Consider the following 20925-nt stretch of genomic DNA (forward strand, 5'->3'; position numbering starts at 1 on the left):
AAAGGTATTAAACAATGAATTGATAAGAAGAGTCAGACATCAGAGATCTTTAGATACATTTTCAAATTGTTTTTGGGGGATTAAAAAAGTACATGAAGCAGAAAAAGGCCTTCTTCCAAAGGTAAACATTCAATAAGCATAAAGTTATGACTTACTGACGACAACATTCACATAGTACCATTCTACTGATCTCCATTCATCACACTCCCGGCCCTTTGTTGACCTGAATGAACAAAGTAACTCGACATACAACTGCAACCAGCATTTGGAAAGCAAAATTCTCCAGTAATATAAACAAAACTTAAAAGAGCATCCCCCCCCCCAAAAGATTGAGGAAGTAGTTTATACAAGCCTAGTAGATCTAAAAATCAATAATAAAGCAATACACATTTTTACTTGGAAAATGTTTCAGCTGCCGTATTACTTCTTGCAGTGTTCTGGACAACTATCTTTCAGAGTCCCATACAATAAAACAAATAAAACCAAGTATGCTGGTAAGTATTCGTACACTGTACAAAATCTTTTCAATGGTAGTCCTGTGTATGCTACCACTTTTACACCAAGTTATAAGTCAACTGCTCATTCTAATGGATATCATAAATATGCAAGTATTTCCCATACTGCTTAAAATACAACAGAACAAGCCATCTGTCAGTTTTAGATTAACAATTTGAAATGGTGTTTTTTCCTCCCTCCTTTCCTCAGGGAATGCAACATTTTCGTCTTCTATGGTTTTAACTGACAATAAGGCAAGTAAATGAAGTCAAATATAAAACTTGAGTTCATAGCTTTCCTCCTTACAAAAAGTGAAGTGCTATAACTTTAAAGGTAGTTTCTTTTTCTTTTCATCTGCTGCAATTTTTAATCTAACTTCTTCTTCTGATAGTGCTCCAAGCTTCTTCTTCTTTGCCTTTTTAACTTTTTCTTTAATTGCTTCAATATCAATCTTTGTTTCAGTTGATGCTACAGAGTGAAAGAATATATTGTTTCTTATTTATATGTCAGATCCAAGAGACATTCAAAACATTTTCAAGCATAACAAATCAAGTTTTCAATAAAGATATAAAACACGAAAAAGCCAGAGTTACATGTCAAGCTACGGAATCCAGTTATCTTAATGTAGCTAAAGGGATTATTTTACAAGTTGTAAGCTTTTAATTCAACCATAAGATGTAGATTTTGGATCCAAAGCTATGAATTAAATTTGAATAACTTCCAAAGCATATTAATAGCATTTCAGATGAATCTATTTTTTAATGCTTTGAACAGTAAGCTAATTACTGTTAATATTAAGCTAATATTAAATCAGCCAACACAGGAACTTTGGGAGACTAGAAGTAGAGTTATCTGAAACCAAAGTACCTTTACAAAGAAGTTTTGTAACTGTTCTTGTCTGAAAGGTAGGTAGAGTCTATGCTACAGGAGTAGTCTTTTAATATCAATGAACTTTGATTTACACGACCTTGTTTAAAGTACTATTTATCAAGTGGATCAGTTCTTCCTGTCGCATTTCATAACTTCTTAATCTTATAAATTAGTTTTTAATGCAGATTTTAGGTTTAAAGAATGTAAAACAAATGTCAAGGAGAGAGATATCCTTGTTACCTTGTGTTAATACATTAATGTATTTCCTTGAGTGAGAATATAGTTAACATTTTTAGCAAATTAACCTTCCATTAGTTTTCTGTCCCTCAGTCTTCTCAACAGAGAGACCAAGAGTAATAATTTATTTTGTAGATAACAGATCAAAATGTTTTCTCTCCTCTGTAATGCAGAGACTGTCTTTTTAAAAAATATTAAGAATAATGGGAGCAGAAACCAATCTTACCTTTCTTTGGTTTTACAACAAGCTTTTCTTTAGGTGGAATAAAGGCTTTATTTCTCTCCTCTTGTCGCTTGCTAATTGCTTCTGCTTGCTTTGCCTAAGCATCAAAAAAGTTCATGTAGCACACACAAAATTAAATACATATTTTAATTAACAAATCACATCTTCATTCTGGCACAACCACCACCTATGTTAATTAACAAAGAATTCAAGAGACTGTACCTTTATCTCTTCTATTCTCTTACGCTTCTTTTGACTTTCTTTCAAGAAATATTCACCACTTGCTAATTCTTTATCAACCTGTAAAAATAGTATGATCATACATATTCCAGTGAAAAATATTGCCATGGTTCCATATTTAAAAAATTAGTTGCCATGGTTCCTTATTTAAAAAAATCAGAAGTTAAATAATAGTCTTAATAATTCTGACAATGTCAAAGCCAAGTGATGTTAAAGTTGAGAAGATACTGTTAAATACATATATTCACAATTAACTTTAGTATTAATTTAACCTGCTAAGTTCATTTTGGGTAGCAAATCATTACACACAGATACACACATACAGTATTGTGCAAATGTTTTAGACAGGTGTGAAAAAATGCTATAAAGTAAGAATGCTTTCAAAAATATATATTGTAATTGTTTATGTTTATCAATTTACAAAATGCAAATTTAGCAAACAGAAGAGAAATCTAAATCAAATCAATATTTGGTGTGACTACCCTTTGGCTTCAAAACAGCATCAATTCTTACACTTGCACACTGTACACTTGCACAAAGTCAGGGATCTTGTAGGATTAGAGTCAGGTGTATGATTAACCAATTATACCAAGCAGATGTAATGATCACCATTTCATATGTAGGTTGAAACATAGTCATTAAATGAAACAGAAACAGCTGTGTAGGAGGCTTAAAACTGGGCGAGGAACAGCCAAACTCTGCTACTAAGCTGAGGTTGTGGAAGACAGTTTCATGTCACAGGTCATATACCATGGCAAGACTGAGCACAGCAACAAGACACAAAATAGTTATAGTGCATCAGCAAGGTCTCTCCCAGGCAACAATTTCAAAGCAGGCTGGGGTTTCCAGATGTGCTGTTCAAGCTCTTTTGAAGAAGCACAAAGAAATGGGCAACACTGAGGACTGTAGATGCAGTGGTCGGCCAAGGAAACTTAATGCAGCAGATGGAAGACACATCATGCTTACTTCCCTTTGACATTGGAAGATGTCTAGCAGTGCCATCAGTACAGAACTGGTGGAAACCAGTGGGACTCAGGTACACTCATCTACTGTCCAGAGAAATCTGGCCAGAAGTGGTCTTCATGGAAGAAGCCATACCTCCAACGTGGAAACAAGGCTAAGCAACTCAACCATGCACAAAAACATAGGAACTGGGGTGCAGAAAAATGGCAGCAGGTGTTCTGGACTGACAAGTCAAAATTTGAAATATTTGGCTGTAGCAGGAGGCAGTTTGTTCGCTGAAGGGCTGGAGAGTGGTACAATAATGAAAGTCTGCAGGCAACAATGAAGCATGGTGGAGGTTCCTTGCAAGTTTGGGGCTGCATTTCTGCAAATGGACTTGGAGATTTGGTCAGGATCAATGGTGTTCTCAATGCTGAGAAATACAGGCAGATACTTATCCATCATGCCATACCATCAGGAAGGCATGTGATTGGCCCCAAATTTATTCTGCAGCAGGACAATGACCCCAAACATACAGCCAGTGCCATTAAGAACTATCTTCAGCATAAAGAAGAACAAGGAGTCGTGGAAGTGATGGTTCGGCCCCCAGAGAGCCCTGATCTCAACATCATTGAGTCTGTCCGGGATTACATGAAGAGACAGAAGGATTTGAAGCAGCCTACATCCACAGATCTGTGGTTACTTCTCCAAGATGTCTGGAATATCCTACCTGCCGAGTTACTTCAAAAACTCTGTGCAAGTGTACCTAGAAGAATTGATGCTGTTTTGAAGGCACAGGGTGGTCACACCAAATATTGATTTGATTTGGGTTTTTCTTCTGTTTGCTCACTTTGCATTTTGAAAATTGATAAACATAAACAATTACAATATATATTTTTGAAAGCATTCTTACTTTACAGCATTTTTTCACACCTGCCTAAAACCTTTGCACATTACTGTACATTGCAATGAAAGAGAATATTTCCAATCAACTGCAATTATCTTTAGGCTATATCTATACAGAAACATTGATTAGATTTCACAATACACTAAAATAAGGAGTGGGGAACCTGTGCCCTCCAGATGATGTTAGAGTAGAGTTATCACCCCTGTCCATTGGCCACATTTATGGGCTACACTCTCAAACATCTGCAACATCAGAGTTTGTCATCCATGTATAAAGGCATCAGCTGTCACTCAGGAAATTCATTTATGTTGTTGTAAAATTTCATATTAAACAGACCTGACTCTCTGGTTGTGGAGGTGGGAAGGGAGTGTATTCTTTCTTGACACTTTTCTTCTTTGGTTCCTTCCGTTTGTTCAAATTCTTGTGTTTGAACTTGGGTAAAAAACGTTCCCAGCTTTCCAATCTTAATTCAGGATCTTTTGACAATTCTCTCTTAATCATTAGTGTCTTCAAACATATTAAACATCAAACAGTAAGTTAGGATAAAAACTCTATTGTTTTATTTAACCTAAGGAAAAATCAGGAGGCTTCATATCATATATAAAATAGACTCATTTAATAATAGTATATATTAACATAGGAGAAAGTGATCCAATTATAAATAACTTGCTAAACTTAATGATTCTTCCACTTCAGATTTTTTTGATAGAAGCAATAAATGGCAGACATGCAAAAATTAAGAAGCAAATTGGCACATTTATTTGAATTTTGGGTTCAAAAGAATTTGCAATCCCAAGTATTTAAAGGAGCAAATCTATACTCTTCTGACTGAGGGGCTGCTAGGTGTAGAAAATTTCCATGGTCTGTCCATGGAGGCTCCCCTGGGCAATTGCAGGAATTTCCGCCACTTTCAACAGCAGAGAAGCTGAAAAAAGAACAGCTAAGGATCAATTCAGGATACAAAGTTACTGCACTCCCTTGTTCTCTGTCCATGCCTTAATTGGAGTTAGAACCTATATTTTGTAGAACTGACACCATTAATTTATTTTAACCGGATGTGGGGGTATTATCATTCTCTGATGGCTATCAAATAGCACTGGATTTGGGATTCAATAGTGGTTTCACTGCAGAATTATCTAAAGGGAAGACACACAACTGCTCTGCCCAAATCATTGCATGTTGAGAGGGAATGCTAAAAAGGTAACAAACACCTCAGCCAAGTCAGCCAAAATAATTTTACATCAAATATTTTTAGCTTACCTTGATATTATATATGGGATGAATATTCTTCATGGTATCCAAAACAACTTTCCTAACCTAATTTAGAAAAAAAATGACAGATTGCAGACTGATTTATTGTAATGATTTAAACTAAAGGTGAGCAAACTTTTTCAGCCTGGTGGCCACAGTCAGGAAGGACCAGAAATATTGGAACAAGGATAACTGTTTTGGCATTTGGCTTCTGTACACCACCGCATTGAAGTTGAAAGGAAACACATCCAGATGGGAGCAAAGTCAGGACTTTCAGCTGTAATTCAAGGGGGCTGACAAAAGTGGGGTACTAACCATTCAGGAAGTACAGCCAGTGGCATACACACACACCTATCATTGGTGGCTCATAAGTAATGGAACGAATGGCTGACAAACAGCTGCATGGCCAGGTGTGGCCTGTTTCCTGGGTACCCCATGACCAATCAAGCAGATAAAAGGCCTGGAGGTGGTTCTGAATGTTACATTTGCATTTGGTAGCTGTTCACTGGAACTCTCAACATGAGGTCCAAAGAGGTGTCCATCCAAGTGAAGGAGGCCATCATTAGGCTGAGAAAACAAAATAAACCCATCAGAGAGATAGCAAAAACATTGGGAGCAGCCAATACAATAGTTTGGAACATCCTGAAAAAGAAGGAATTAACTGGCAAGCTCAGCAACAGCAAAAGGCCTGGAAGACCATGGAAGACAACTAAAGTGGATGACTGCAGAATTCTGCTCGTGGTAAAGAACCCTTTCACAACATCTAGCCAGGCCAAGAATGCTCTTGAGGAGGTAGGCATGTCATTGTCAACATCTACAGTCAAGAGACGGCTTTATGAATGTAAATACAGAGGCTTCACAACAAGGTGCAAACCACTGGTAATGCTCAAGAACAGAAAGGCCAGATTAGACTTTGCCAGCAAACACCTAAAAAAGCCTGCCCAGTTCTGGAATAAGATTCTTTGGACTGAGGAAACCAAGATTAACTTGCACCAGAATGATGGGAAGCAAAAAGTATGGAGAAGGAAAGGAACAGCTCATGATCCAAAGCATACCACATCATCTGTCAAACATGGTGGAGGCAGTGTTATGGCATGGGTACATATGGCTGCCAATGGAACCAGGTCACTGGTATTTATTGATGACCTGACTGCTGATAAAAGCAGCAGGACGAATTCTGAAGTGTATAGGGCTATACTTTCTGCTCAGATTCAGCCAAATGCTGCCAGACGGATAGGACGCTGCTTCATATTACAGATGGATAATGACCCAAAACATACAGCAAACGCTACCCAAGTGTTTCTCAAGACAAAGAAGTGAGATGTTCTTCAATGGCCAAGTCAGTCACCTGATCTCAACCCAATAGAGCATGCTTTTCACTTACTGAAGACTAAAGGCAGAAAGACCCACAAACAACCAGCAGCTGAAGGCAGCTGCAGTAAAGCCCTGGCAAAGCATCTCAACAGAGGAAACTCAGCATTTGGTCATGTCCATGAGTTCGACTTCAGGCAGTCGTTGACTGCAAAGGATTTTCATCCAGGTATTAAAGGCGATCCTTATGTTGGTTTGTTCCATTACTTATGAGCCATACTTATGATATGGGTGTGTGTGTATGCCACTGGCTGTACTTCCTGAGTGGTTAGTGCCCCACTTTTGTCAAACCCCTTGATTTGCAGCTGAAAGTCCTGACTTTGCTCCCGTCTGGGTGCGTTTCCCTTCAACTTCAATGTGGTGGTGTACAGAGGCCAAACGCCAAAACAGTTATCCTTGTTCCAATATTTCTGGTCCTGACTGTATACTGTTTCTGCCCTGCCCAAGTCCTGTAGGTGTAGCAGTGAAATTTTGGTTCCATTTCTCCTTTTGGATATTTTTTGCTGGGTGGGGAGAGGGTGGGGAATGATTAAGAAGCAAAACTATCTTATACTTAGCAGAGGGAGAAAACTCTGGGACTGCAAATGGATGCTAGGGCCTGCATACAACCTATAAGGTACACGTTAGTTACCTTGACTTAAAATATCTAATTGCTAGATGATTGTATTTCTAACATCTGAAAATTATTTTAAAAACAATGTTATTTTCAGTAGGCATGACTTTGTGTCCCTTAATAATTTCAAAAAATTAATGAAGACGTAATCTGGAACACCAGATTGGCAGTTAAATTTTACATCTCTTGCACAAAGTTTTTTTTTTTTAATCTGCACTCAATCGTTACCGATTCTGCGGCGACTGCCTGGACGAGTCCTTGCAGTTTTCAAGGCAAGGTGTTTCGGAAGTGGTTTGCCATTGCCTCCTTCCTAGAACAGAGCCCAGCTGGCGAGCACAGGAGGCGGGGTTTCTGTTGCTTCGCAGCTTTTTCAGGCTTCTGCGTTACTGGCAACTGCTCCCGTCTCCCATGCAAGCACCGCCAGCACTTTTCCTCCCACCGGGGTGAGAGTACCCATTTATCTACTCACGTAAGTTTTCGAGCTGCTGGGTTGGCAGGAGCTGGGGAGGAAGCAGGTGCTCCCTCTGCTGCGCGGAGCTGGGCTCGAACTGCTGAAGTGTCGACCATTTCCGGCCGGCAACTTTCAGCGTCATTAAGCCGCTGCGCCACCGCGTCCCCTATACAAAGGGCTGCTAATGTGCAAAAATTTGGATCAGATCAAATTTGTATCCTATTCTTAAGCTGCACACTTGATTTGTTCAGCAGTGAACATATTTCTGACAGCAAGACATTCTGATACAATGCTCCATCTATATCATGTTTTGTCTTGCACAGCATGACCATAGAGTCTAGCTTGTTAAATAAACTTCTGTTAATAAAACATACAGAACTTTAATATAACAACTGATTTCTTAGGACATCTCTCAACATCAAATCTTTATTATGGTCATAGACTAGCATATAGGATTTTCTTTCTTTTTTAATGCATAGACATTTTACAGTATATTAACATATAACATTAACAAAAATGAATGAAAAGTACTTCTACAGCTTGAACTGAACATGCAAAATGTTCTATCCCAAGGTGATCTTACCTCTTTTAAACCATTAAAAGGTCCAAGAGCTGAAACAGTGTTCCCCTGAACCATGATATAGCAGTTGGTTAACAGTTCTAGAGCCTATACCAAAATAAGATAACAGTACACATTTCAGGATCCAATTCTCATAGGCACTTATTTTACTAAACAAGAAAACAAGCATTCAAATCTCATTTACTGGAGATCTATTTTTGAATAAGCATGCATAGGATTGAGTTACAAGAACAAAAACATACCTTGAGAGTAGATCCATTTGGACCAATAAGCCTCTGTCTTCTTTTTATAAATCTTTCTCTGTTTCGGACCAAGGACCCTATTTTAATGATGTCACATGCAATGTCATCTTCAAGGATACGTACAGACTGAATGGAACATCAGAGATAGTTTTAAGTGAAATATGTTATTATAATACAGATATTGTCAAATAGGTTATTATAATACATTCATCTCCTTCTAAGAAACATTCTGAATCAGGATTCTAAATCAGGTTGAGTCTTATCAGATGTCTTGAAATTAAAGTTTAAAAAATTGAAGTTAAAAAAGGTAGACAAACAAACCTGCTCAAATGGAACACTTCTGGCTAAAAGTTTTATTAAATCACGGGCTCTGATGATGATATATGGATCAAAGGTCTTCTTTGTTGTGCTGACAGTCATGCTTCCTTCAATTAAGTCTAAAACTGCATTTATGTGCTGTAACATAAGAAAAACTATTCTCATAAGAATAGAACAAATTCTTAACAATATCAGAGCTGTATGGGATAAGTGAAATTTACCAAAAAAAAATCTACTGAAATCCAAGAGCAACAAGAAATCAAACATTTTCATAATGGGTATGGGTTTCATTTAGAAAACCTTAGGTAGATGCCTTTTTAAATTAAAAGGACTTATATGAAGAACATTTGGGTTTGCATTGTCAATCAAGGACTGAAGCCCATGCGCCAATGGGACTTCCACTGCAGTCCTTGGAATCTTCAGGTCCTGTTTCCTGCTCTTTCCCTTTGCTGTCTGTTCTCTGTCATCTCCAAATAGACTTTTCACATAGGAAGTTAATCTGGAGCCCAAAGAATCAAGCAAATGGTAAAGCAGAGAGGATGAGTAGATGGGCACACTTTAAGGAATGTAACTCATTACTTACAACTTGCCCAAGGGACCCGAAAAACTCGGAATCAGCATTATCCCTTTTGCTTTCAAACATGCTTGTGACAGAAGCCTATTAAAAACACATCTGAGGTATATTTATGTCTAAATAAGTGATACAATATATACTGTACCTAAGTATTACAGGAACCCTTGTGCACTGAAAATAGAAATGCCTTGCTTTTGAATATGGAACATATTACTATAGGCCACTCCTCTTTATCTGCATATTTGGGAATTCACAAAGTAGACAATGAATGTGAGAATCATGTACAGTAAACCTCTGTTATTCATCAGTATAGCCAGGTCATATAGCTTTCCTCAAGATCCATGCTTTTTAACTGGAATGTTAACATTATCTCTGTGAAAGTATAAATAAATATTCTTACATGTTCACTCAAAGCTTTCTGCACTAGTGGCCAGCATTCCTTCAAGTAAGCTTCTCTGTATTTAGGGAAAAGAGTAGCAAAACTGCTTTCTTCTAGAAGCCCTTTAGGGTTATCTTCTTGGGTAAAACATGGTTCTTTCCATCCATCGGGCACAGTGAGAAGTTCTGATTCATCTATTGTCAGCAAAAATATTGATATTACCATGTTTTTCAAGCATAAAAATATTTGGATAGAAGACGACTAGCTGGAGAGGCAGAAGGCTCAGCAAGAACTTCTATCCCACCCCTACAAAGAAAGATTTTCAGACAAGTGTGTGTCTAGCAATGTGGTTTCCTAGCTCGTCCAAAGGAAGCACAGCACTATGACAGTGCCAGTCTGGGGCAGAAAAGGACAACTGGGCAAGTAGATGCATTTGTCACTTTGTTATTTCTTTGGTCGCAAATCTACCATAGTCTACCAATTACTGGTCATAATGTAGCACAATAAGACTTTCATAAAAAGGATAATTAAATCATCCAATTCTTCCAATTACTGGGACTTCTATGTATTTTGATGCTATCTTCAGAATGTTTAACACTGCAGCTTTGAGAAAAGCTAAAAGTGTAGCATTTCCATAATACCTGCTGTTGCAAAAAACTCCAGAAACAGTTAAAAGTGAAGCAGAGTGTCCCTTCCAAACACCAGGGTGATTTGGTACTTCTCCCTCACTCTAAAGGTACAAAAGGTACTTTGTCTCCCCATATACATCACACTGAGATAATATCGTAACAGTTAGACAAGCTGGAGGACTGAAACTATGCCTTTATATATCCCCTCTTAAAAGAAAACCACAGCTACTCAGAATTTAGCTATCTTGCACTTTAGCCCAAGAGTGTTCACAGCCATTACTAATACATTAAAGAAAAAGCAAACCTGAACCCACTAAAAAGTTAGCTATAATCGCCAGGCACATAATTCTGAGATGAAATCCATTGGAGAGTTATTATCCACAGCAGTGGGTAGGAATACTCTACCCGGCCTGCAAAAATCCGGACGGGCACTAAATGGAGTGTTTTGCATTTTTTGGTCATACGGAGTTTGCAGCCCAGATACGGTAATTAGCACTGAGCGGCAAATAGCCCAGCGATATCATTAGGTTCAAAATCAACTTCACCATTCCCACGGCAGCATGTAAAAGGCGAAGTAAATTAGCTTATGCGCCCCGGAACACGAAGTGCCTCCCCTGCAAAAGCGGGAGTCAGGGCGACACAACCAGCCACGCTTCGAGACGGGAGGACGATATCACCTGGGGTCGCGTTGTCGGCCTTGGGGGTCTGGGTCGCAGCCCCCCGCTTTCCACGCCCAGCCTTCCCAGAGGCCGCCATGCCGCCTCCACCTCTCCGCGCCGCGGCCTCTCCGCCTCTCAGCGGCCGCGTGACAAAGCGGAAGCGCAAACAGACGCTAAAGAACGCGGTGATCCTGGGAGGATGCAGGCGGCCGGCGGAGTTCTCTATAGAGATACGAAAGGCAGAATATTACACAGCCTAAAATTGTGGCAAATTTCTCTGGCGAAGCTTTTTTCAACGCCACCTCACGTTTGAGGAAAGCACTCTATTTTGTATTGGCAATAAAGTGAACCTGGGGTCAGTTTTAAGATGGAAGTGTTAATGTAGACTCAGGCGGAGTGTGAATTGCGATTCTTTCCAACTTTATAAACTTATAACCCTCCGAATCGTAATTTCAGAGGATGCTTTGCCATAGTACCTTCGGAAGATGTTTTCATTATCATGATTTCTGAATAAGAACTGAACTACTGTACTTCTGGGCTTCTAATAAGACTTTTTTTTTTTGAGGTTACCAAGACAACGGTTTTCGGATTTTCCTTTTGATAGGTTCGGATAATGAAAATCCCTAATCGATAAATTAAGTCCAGGACGCACATTTATATGTCAGTTTCTTTTGTAATTTATCCAAAACTTTAAAGGCAAGACAACATCAGGGTTGATTTCATAGAAACCTTTGTGTAATATGATTGATGCATATATAATCTGCTTTCTGTATCCAATAAAACTTCTCTGAATACTTGTTTTATTTGGGTTTAGTTCCATAAAACCAAAGAGTGCCAGTTCCAGACTTTGCACACTTACAAAAGAAATTGGTCTAAATATTCTCATGACTCCAGAGCTTTATTTCCGATAATTAAAAAGATAAACAACAACCGTCTTTGAAAGCATATTTTCTTAGAGGTAATTAGCATGGAATTTATGGCTGCCAATCCTGCAAACACTTATTTCACGCTAACATATTGAACTTGAAGGGAAGATATGTAGCTCAGGATTGAACTGTGGAGTCCTTGGGGTTCTCTGAGCATGGTTGCTTTCTTGCAAACATTTTGTTACCTGGCTAGGTAACATCTTCAGTGCTAGAAGAGCAAACCCCACTCCCTTCTAGCACTGAAGATGTTACCTAGCTGGGTAACAAAATGTTTGCAAGAAAACAACCATGCTCAGAGAACCCCAAGGACTCCATATTGAACTTGATTCAGAACAAAATCCTGCAGTATTTGGCATCCTGTGGCAATGCCACGCTTCATGGCTAGACAAATACTGTATTAATCTTTAAGTTAGCAATGACGGCCATACTGTGACCCTTTGGTAGATGTATATCTAGCAATATCCCAGATTTTTTTACTCTTCCAAAGTTAAAACGTTGTTTCTGGAACTGAGGAGTTGATCAAACATTCTCATTAATGGACTGGGATCAGGTGGGACTTCCTGAAAAGTAGCAATATAATAAATTAACTACAGTACTACATTGCAATTTCTGCAGTATCAAGTGGTGTATTTCCATCAGGTCAAACTTGACTCCTGGAATGTGATATGTAAGTCATTTAGCATTGCCTTTTTCTGTGGGTTTTAAACATTATTAAAATTATTTCTCAGTCTAGTCTACAACTCTGAGATTTCCTAATAGTATCTCATACAAGTAGTAACCAAGTCCAAGCCAGTTTGTTTATCATTTTTAAGATCGGCCAAGATTGGGTAGATATGCCACCTACTTATGCTTGCTTCAACATTGGTTAATAAAATCATTTGCAGCACTGGGCTTTCCCCTAACAAATCTGCAGCTGGAAGAAATTCTCTATCAGTTACTGCAGGGCTTTCAGATTTGGCCTGCAAAACTCTGAACAACTACTAGATGGCAGCAAAGAAATATAGATAAAACCCTCTTTGCTGCTATATCATGGATATCTGAATTTTTGCAGCCCTAATTACTGGTAAAAAGCCTCCATCTTTCATCTGTCTGAACTGATAAGACTACAGTCCAACGTATGTAATATTTCCTCATTAATTATGTCTTCACTAATTATCATCTTGGGTCATAATGCTGTTGTTTTAGCCTTGTAATTAAAAACTCATCGAGAAGATAGACAATGCAAAATTTCATACAAGTGGCCAAGAAGGCTGGTAGTGGAGGAAATTAGACCACCTCTTTCTCTCTAACTTGGTTGTAGTGTTCCTTTTGGAAAAAGAAACTTTTTTCTCAGTGACCAGGATAGAAACACCCTCCCACCCAAATGAATTGTTAGTTGGGTAGCCTTAAGGAAGGAAGGAAGATGTGAGACAGAGAGAGACTCAGTTATTCCACTGTCAGCACAGAAGTACAGGATATAATTGTTTCACAGTAGTGGTAACATTTTTTGCTGGATAGTTACTTATTTAAAATATTGTTTTTCTGAGATTTCTAAGAGAAACAATCTATACTTCCTATTTATAATTTCCTGTCTGAGGTAATGGTATATACACACACCTAACCCTCTCTCTTTGCACAGTGTTTCTATTATTGATGTTTTTTATTGGGTTATTGTGCATGTTTTATTTTATTACTATTATTAATTTAAGTTGTTTTTGAACTGCCAAAAATCTAGTTCAGTGTTTCTCAACCTTGGCAACTTTAAAATGTATGCACTTCAACTCCCAGAACCCCCAGCCATCAAGGCTGGCTGGGGAATTCTGGGAGTTGAAGTCCACACATCTTAAAATTGATTGGCCTAGTTGATTGCAATGGGTACAAATTGGATTGGTGGATGGATAAATAAATAAATAGTATGCAAGTGTGACAGATGCCAAGGCCAACCAAAGACCTTCATGACTGGATAGAGATTTGAACTCAGATTTTACCAGTCTATGATTGCTTATACATGAGACCTTTTATTCTGCAGTTGTCCTGCTTTAAAAACAAAGTTCTACAATGGATTCAGAAGTCATCTTCTATTTGTAATCATGCAGTGTTTCCCACTTTTTCTTCCATAATTTTTTCATCCCAAAACAATCTAGTAAGGAAGAAAAATAAGATTTTTGATTGATAGCACAAGGATCTGGCTGGCTGGAAATTGTCCTTATCCTCCAGGATCTATACCACGGTTTCCCAAACTGCAGTTCTGACTATGAATCAAGATAAGGATGGTGATAAATTACCCAACCAATATTTGTACTAAAAGTCCTTGTTGAGCTTTTTTAAAATTTTTGCTTCTAGAGAAGGGCATCATATATAAGATTCTATGTATGTATAGAAAGTTACTTTAGAAAAAAAATCTCTTTTCTCAGAAACCCCATCATCAAAGCATAAAGAGAATTGCACAAGCAAAATCATGGAGTCCTGGAATTTGTGATACATTTTTGGAAGGCTGGGAAGCTATTTCTGGAGTGGAAACAGGGCAACTGTGTGTATTGAATGCACCATATAATCTTCTGAGTGGTAGTTTAGTGACACCTTATGAACACTGGCCACTGTAAACTTTTTCCAGCCTTGGAGCTTGCTGCAAAATTAAAAGATCACATTCAATAAACATAAAAAGTACATTTTAAATATATTTTTGTGTAGTAGTATTTTATACAGATTTGTTATATATTCATAGAAAATTTAGATTTCTCTCCTTGGTGGAAATATGACTATTTCTCTCATAGAAGTTTGTTGGAAATGAGATTATTTAATGTACTTGGAGATACAGTCCAGTACAATTCAGTTATTAGGAGCCTCTTAAAAGAGGTCCTTTTACCTAAGATTGCAAGTGCGGAATGCAGATGATCTTCATCAGTGCAATTTCATAGTGTCCAATGAATCAAGGAGAAGATTTCATATCTTTGTAACTGACAAAATGTTATAACCCCACTGTATTATTATCAACTCTAACCCGAGAGGGCTTTTAAACAACACACATGAATATTCAGTTTGGTCTCTGAAGTACAAAATATGCTGATCTTGCTCAATCATCTTGTGGCAATTTCTTGTATGCATATTAAGCAGCTGTTCGGTCTCCTTTTAACTGTATATCAAACTGGGAAAATCCTTGAACTAGTTCCAAGTCTGCTGAAAAACAAGTCAATGACATTCACCTCTTTATATTGTTGATAACTTGTATGACAAAATGTATTGCAAACAATTCTTCACCAATTAACTTGGAGAAAAGGTTTGAAATACTTCATTCTTATATTATTACATATTAGTATATTTTTAATGTAAGTAACAATAATAAAATGAGACATACTGCCCTTAAAGTAATAGATGTGAAAACTGATCTAGGTTCAGATCCCCTGACAGGTGGTGAGGAAAGAGGAAAAGACTAGGGAAGGGCCAGGACTGCTTCATTGTGAGGGTGACCACATTTCCAAGAGTATAGCTAAGATACATTAATTTGTACAAATGTATACGTTAATGCTATTCCACAATCTCAAATACTCATGAGAGTGCAGTTGGAGCTGCATATCTGAGCTGCAAAATTCCCAATCATAATTAGATGGCAGCCATTTTTACTACAAAATCTGCAGCTGGAAGCAATCCTGTATGAAATACTCAGAGAATCAGGGTGGGGTAGTGGTGAAAGTGTGAGAGACTACAGAGGCTCACTGAATGACTTTGGGCCAGTCACCCAACCAACTTCAAAGGATGGCTGTGGTGGTGAAAGAAGAGACAGTCTGGAGCTCCAGAATGAAAGTTGGGAAAGAATCAAATATATGCTGTACTGCTGTCAGATGTGGGCTTTAAAAAATCCAAAAAACCACTAGAAGGCAGCAAAGACGTATAAAAAAATCTTGACTTTGCTGCCACACAGTGGTCATCTGGTTTTTTGCTACCTGATTTGGTAGCCCTACATAAATGATATAGAATTGCTTCTAGTTACAGATTTCTCAGTGAACATTCCTGCCATCTGCTTGTACAATATCCCAAGTTCTGGTTTAAAAAAAAAAAAAAATTCCTTGTGATGTATTCTGACATGGTATATTCTACACTATGCCATGCAGCATACTGGGTCTCTGTTCTTTGTATTCAATGCTAGGATTTCGGAGCCTAATTATGGTAGCCCTATGAGCAGGGAATGCAGAAGTTGTTTCCCTTGCCATCACTAGTGAGTGTGAGGCTGCAACCACTCTTGCAACTAAATTCTACTGCTGCTTGGGCTATAGCTACTGCTATTCAGCCAGGCTGGACTCCTGGAAACTGGGACATTTTTGGTGGAAATGACTCCCAAAACCAGAGGGACTTGGTCACCCTTAGCATTGTTCAGTGATAAATGATCCAAAGTTCTTTGACAACAACAGATTGGGTTAGAAAAAACTCATGCATGAAACTGGAAGAGCAGTTAGAACTGAGAATTCTGGACTAGATGGATCAGTGATCTGTCTCAGTTTTCAGTTGCTTCCTGTATTCCTGTAAAAAGGTGTGCATGCAGCTCTTAAGCTCTGATTGATTGATTGATTGATTGATTGATTGATTGATTGATTGCCATCAAGTCATTTTCGACTCCTAGCCACCACATAGATAGATTTTCTCCATGATGATCTATCCCTAACCTGGTCTTTCAGGTCTTTCAACGATGTACTCATTGCCACTGCAACTCAGTCCATCCTCCTTGCTGCTGCTTCTTCTCTTTCCTTCCACCTTTCCAGGATTAGAACCTTTTCCAGAGAGTGTTTGCATAATGTGTTTGAAGTAGGATAATTTGAGCCTGGTCATTTGTGCCTCAAATGAGAACTCTGGGTTGATTTGTTTGATGATCTGTTTGTTATCTCGGCTGTCCACAGTATTCTCAGGAGTCTTCTCCAGCACCAAAGTTCAAAGGCTGATATCAATACTCTTCCTATCCTGCTTCTTTAAAGTCCAACTTTTGCTTCCATAGAGTGTCACAGGGAATATCAAGGGACTCTACATCTATCTAAGCTTCTACCACTGATTAAAGTTACCCATTGTTAAGTGGAAAAAATGCTTTAAATATAATTCCATAAAATAATATTCAGAAATAGCAGGAGCTACCTAGGACAAGAGTAAATTCCTGGGTAGATCTGGCTGAACTATGGAAATGTCCTTTCAAAACAAGTATTTCCATTCACATAAAGCATTAATAAATCAAAGGCAAGGGAGGAAGCTCCTCAGACAGAGCTAGGACTTAGCTGCAAAAAAACCAACCCCCCCCCCCCAAAAATGTAGAGATCATTATGAAAACATTTCATTATCTTTAAGAGGATACTTAGAGGAAAGTTGGCATGATTGTTAAATTTGGATTTAAAAGGCAACCAGTTTGAATTGATGAAGCTGACTTGGTATTAGGGAAGTTTTAGTCCATCACATCTAAGAGATTGGGAGGGATGTTGCAGGAATTGAAAAGCATGTATAGATCTGAGCTGATGATAATCAGTATTCTTTCTCCCAATCCCACCTCAGGATTGGGTCCTGCCACATTCTGTTCTGTTTTTGAGTCTGGAAGGAAGAAAAGAAAATGCCTGAAGAGGTAGGTAGGAAAGTAAATCCTTTTTTAGCTTACTGTATAACTGTCAGTAGAAGGTGATTTTTCTCCCCTACCACTAGGTGGGAGTCACTGTTCAATTCCTTTTCTTTGAGCTTTGTCTGGTACTTGCTCTTCAGTAATGTGCATTTAGAGAAGCATGTTATAGGAAGAAAAGTCTACTGCTATGTAAGCTTTCTACGAATCTAAATCAGAGTTGAAGAAAATCTTCAAGTAGACTGCAGTACTGAAACCTTCTAACAACTGTTCAACCTCTGGAGTATAATTAAATCACACTGCAATCCCACAGAAAATTTTGCAGTTTTCAACTGATATATCATAATTACGTTAATAGGGGTTTTGGTAATAATTATAGCTGAATATATCTCCAATAAAGATATGTTTAAAAAGTTTTTTTTTAGTTTGTTCATTGGTAGTAACTTAATTTTCCAGTTACTGGAGAATCTAAGATATATCTATACACATGCTCATTTAAAGTACCAGTCATTGGCTAAGCATCAAACTGATGTTTAAGGGTGTTGCTTTAAAAAGCTCAACTGAGAATTGTAATAAATTGTAATTTTTCTTCCAAGCCAAATATGAATTCTTGTTCCTCAAGATTTGTTTTTGTTTTTAAGCATTTGAGTCATTTGAGATATAAAACTCATTCATTATCTTAATAAAAAAGACACCAGAAAAACAAAGGAGCTAGAATTGCATCCCATGAAATGCACTGAAACATCAAATGAAGGGCAGCTGTTGCATTTTTTTTCCACATAGTCTCATTCATTCATTGGTCCATTTGCCTACTCATCTCCCTTGCCAACTGGAGAAAATAACCAATTTTTTTTTAAAAAAAAATCCTGCTGTCATAACAAACAGAGAAGATAGCTGGGTGAATGAGAGACTATGAGGGAGCCTATGAAAAATAGATTAAAGTCACACCTTGCAGTGAGCCATAATGTGGTTTGTTCAGTTTTATATGAGACTCCCTGGGTGTTAGCTCCTGGCCAACCTTGTCTAGCCTAAAAGGCTAAGTAGCAATAAGTTCAGTTAGTACTTGGACGGGAAACTACTGGAGATGATGAGGGCTGTAGGCTAAACCAGGAAGTTGAAAAAATATCTGGGAAGAAGTCAGCAAGCAATCATTCTGCACGTAGCCAAGAAAACTACATGAACATGCCCATAAAATCACTAGGAGTTAAGCTTGACTTGAAGGAGAATTTTCATGAATCCAGCATTACTATTAGTGCTTCCAAAGGCCATCAGGGGCATCTCCAGTAATCTGAAGATGTTGCTTTGGAGTAGGAATGAATAGTTTTTGACTATGGTGAGTTGACCTAGTTAAAAGGTGAAAATGGATGTGTTTTGTCTCAGAGGCTTAACACATCCTTTTTCTTTTCCTTTTTTTCCCCCTTTGGCTAAACAGCATACATTTGCACAATCAAAAATCAGCCAGCCATATCAGCCATAAAATTTTATCAGTCATAAAATGGTAGTGATACAATCTGAAGGTAAAGGTGATTCCAAGCACATGTAGGTGCACATGTCGCACCTGGCAGCACCTCTTTAAATCAAACACATCTTTTCCTGGAATAGTCAGGAAAAACTCCAGAGTGCCTTTTTAATACATTTCCAGGAAAATAACCACAATGATACCAATGCTACAATCCAATAAATATTTACCTGGAGGAAGTCTGTTTGAACAAAATAGGGTTTTTTCAAGGTAACATGGATAGAATTATAGTAGTAAATATATTATGTAGTAATATTTTTAAAAGCTAACAATACATCTTCCCCTCCACTCCTGAAAGTCAAAGTCAAAGCACGTACAATTTAGCCATGCTCTGGGGCTAATTATTATTATTAGCATTATCCTGAAGGGTTAAACTACTCACTTTTCTAATAGCTGTAACTTCCAAGGAAATATTTTGCAGGGTGATCAGTACCATAGTCTTGTCCTCCTGGTGTTATCTTTTAATTCACAGACCTGAAAAAGGTGATTAAACTCATTTATTTGTATTTGTAACTATTTACAGAGAGATGACATTAAAGAGAAAGAAGGAAAGAACTGGACGAGATTTCCTTTCTTTCTGGAATACAGGCAAAAGTAAAAAAAGAAGTTTTTCTCAACCAGTACGTATATATGCCTGCACGCGTGTATTTATAGGGCTTATCCAGTCAATATCAACTTTTAGCGGCTTATGTACCCTATTCTTATAAATAAGGTTTAAAATACAAATATTGATAATAACATAATACAAGAGATAGAGATAAATAAAATAACTTCTTTAAATCAACTCACCCAAATCACAAGAAGAAACAATTCATTTTCACCTCTAAGGCCTACTAAAACACCCTGATTTTGATGGCCATCAGGATGAGGGTGATCTGGATCTCAAGGGGCATGTTGTTTCAGAGAAGAGGGGCAGCAATTGAAAAGGCGCATTCCTGGGGCTCAGATGATGGCAATTCCGGAGTGAAGGGACCTGAGAAGGGTTTCCTGTACATGAGTTTGTCAAACAGGCAAACATAATTGGGAAAAGATGATTCTGAAAATATACAGGGCCTATGCTATGAACGGCTTTTAAAGTGATAAACCCCTCCCTTGCCCCCGAATTGCACCTGGAAGCCAACTTGTAATCAATGTGGCTCTCAAAGTGGTAGCATCAGATGGGCAGATCATCAATACTGGAGCTTCTGTATTCTGGACTAACTGTAGCTTCTGAGTGGACTTCAAGATTAGTCTTGTGTATAAAGAACTGCAATAGTCCAAACAAAAGGTGACTAAGGTGAATGACTGAAAGAAGGGTCTTCTGTTCCAGGAAACATCATCAGTGTTGCATCAAATGAAGTTGTGCAAAGAACACCCCCCCCCTTACAACAGCTGCCACCTGCTGTTCAAGCAGGAACTGAGAGTCAAGAAGGACCTCCAGTTACCAACTGTTTCAGTATGGGGGAGTACAGCCTTGTCCAGAACTAAAGATGGAATATCCTTGAAACTGGATAACAACCTTACCCAATTTTATTACTGGAAGATCTGAAGGACCAGGCTGGAGATAGATCATCCTGGAGAAAATCTATCTATGTGGTTGCTAAGAGCTGACACTGACTTGATGATGACTCTTCTTCCTTCTCCTCCTCCCTCTCCTCCCCCTCCTCCCCCACCCTCAAATTGATCCAAAATCTTGCTGGGATTGAATTTAAGCTTGTTTTTCCCCATATAGACCATAACAGCCTGCAGGCACTGGGTAAAACTTTGGTATCACCTGTTCAGCTTGGAGTTGAGATGTAAAGTATACTGATCAGTCAACTTTTCACTGAGTAGAAGACATTTTTAAAGGTATCTCTGTTATATAAGTAGCCAAGGGTGCATCTATTCAATGATTTTGAGGACATGATTAGATTTGTCAGATTGTAGTTAGTTCTTTAAATAATGGAAGTAATTGGTT

At 38.2% G+C, this 20925-nt stretch overlaps 1 protein-coding gene and 1 long non-coding RNA gene across 3 annotated transcripts; both read right to left on the reverse strand.

Moving 5' to 3' along the window:
• Positions 1–7: 7 nt before the first annotated feature.
• KRR1 (KRR1 small subunit processome component) lies at positions 8–11158 on the reverse strand. The gene is made up of 10 exons (XM_088141827.1): positions 11000–11158; positions 9715–9887; positions 8744–8878; positions 8423–8548; positions 8184–8267; positions 5175–5231; positions 4251–4421; positions 2048–2125; positions 1829–1922; positions 8–963 (listed from the first exon to the last, which is right to left on the reverse strand). The coding sequence occupies exons 1-10, from the start codon at positions 11076–11078 to the stop codon at positions 815–817; spliced, it is 1146 nt and encodes a 381-aa protein (XP_087997953.1). The 5' UTR covers positions 11079–11158; the 3' UTR covers positions 8–814.
• Positions 11159–13974: 2816 nt separating this feature from the next.
• Positions 13975–20597, reverse strand: LOC148215915 (uncharacterized). Of its 2 annotated transcripts, none has more exons than XR_015796320.1 (3): positions 20099–20597; positions 19372–19976; positions 13975–17448 (listed from the first exon to the last, which is right to left on the reverse strand). It is a non-coding gene; the product is annotated as an uncharacterized LOC148215915 (long non-coding RNA). The 2 variants fall into 2 exon arrangements; XR_015796319.1 differs by having other exon boundaries at positions 19372–19463; positions 19779–20597.
• Positions 20598–20925: the final 328 nt, after the last annotated feature.

Source organism: Python bivittatus, unplaced genomic scaffold (assembly GCF_059951505.1).
Source record: "Python bivittatus isolate LINGU-HERP-01145 unplaced genomic scaffold, Pbiv_v1 ctg000330_np1212, whole genome shotgun sequence".
Taxonomy (NCBI): domain Eukaryota; kingdom Metazoa; phylum Chordata; class Lepidosauria; order Squamata; family Pythonidae; genus Python; species Python bivittatus.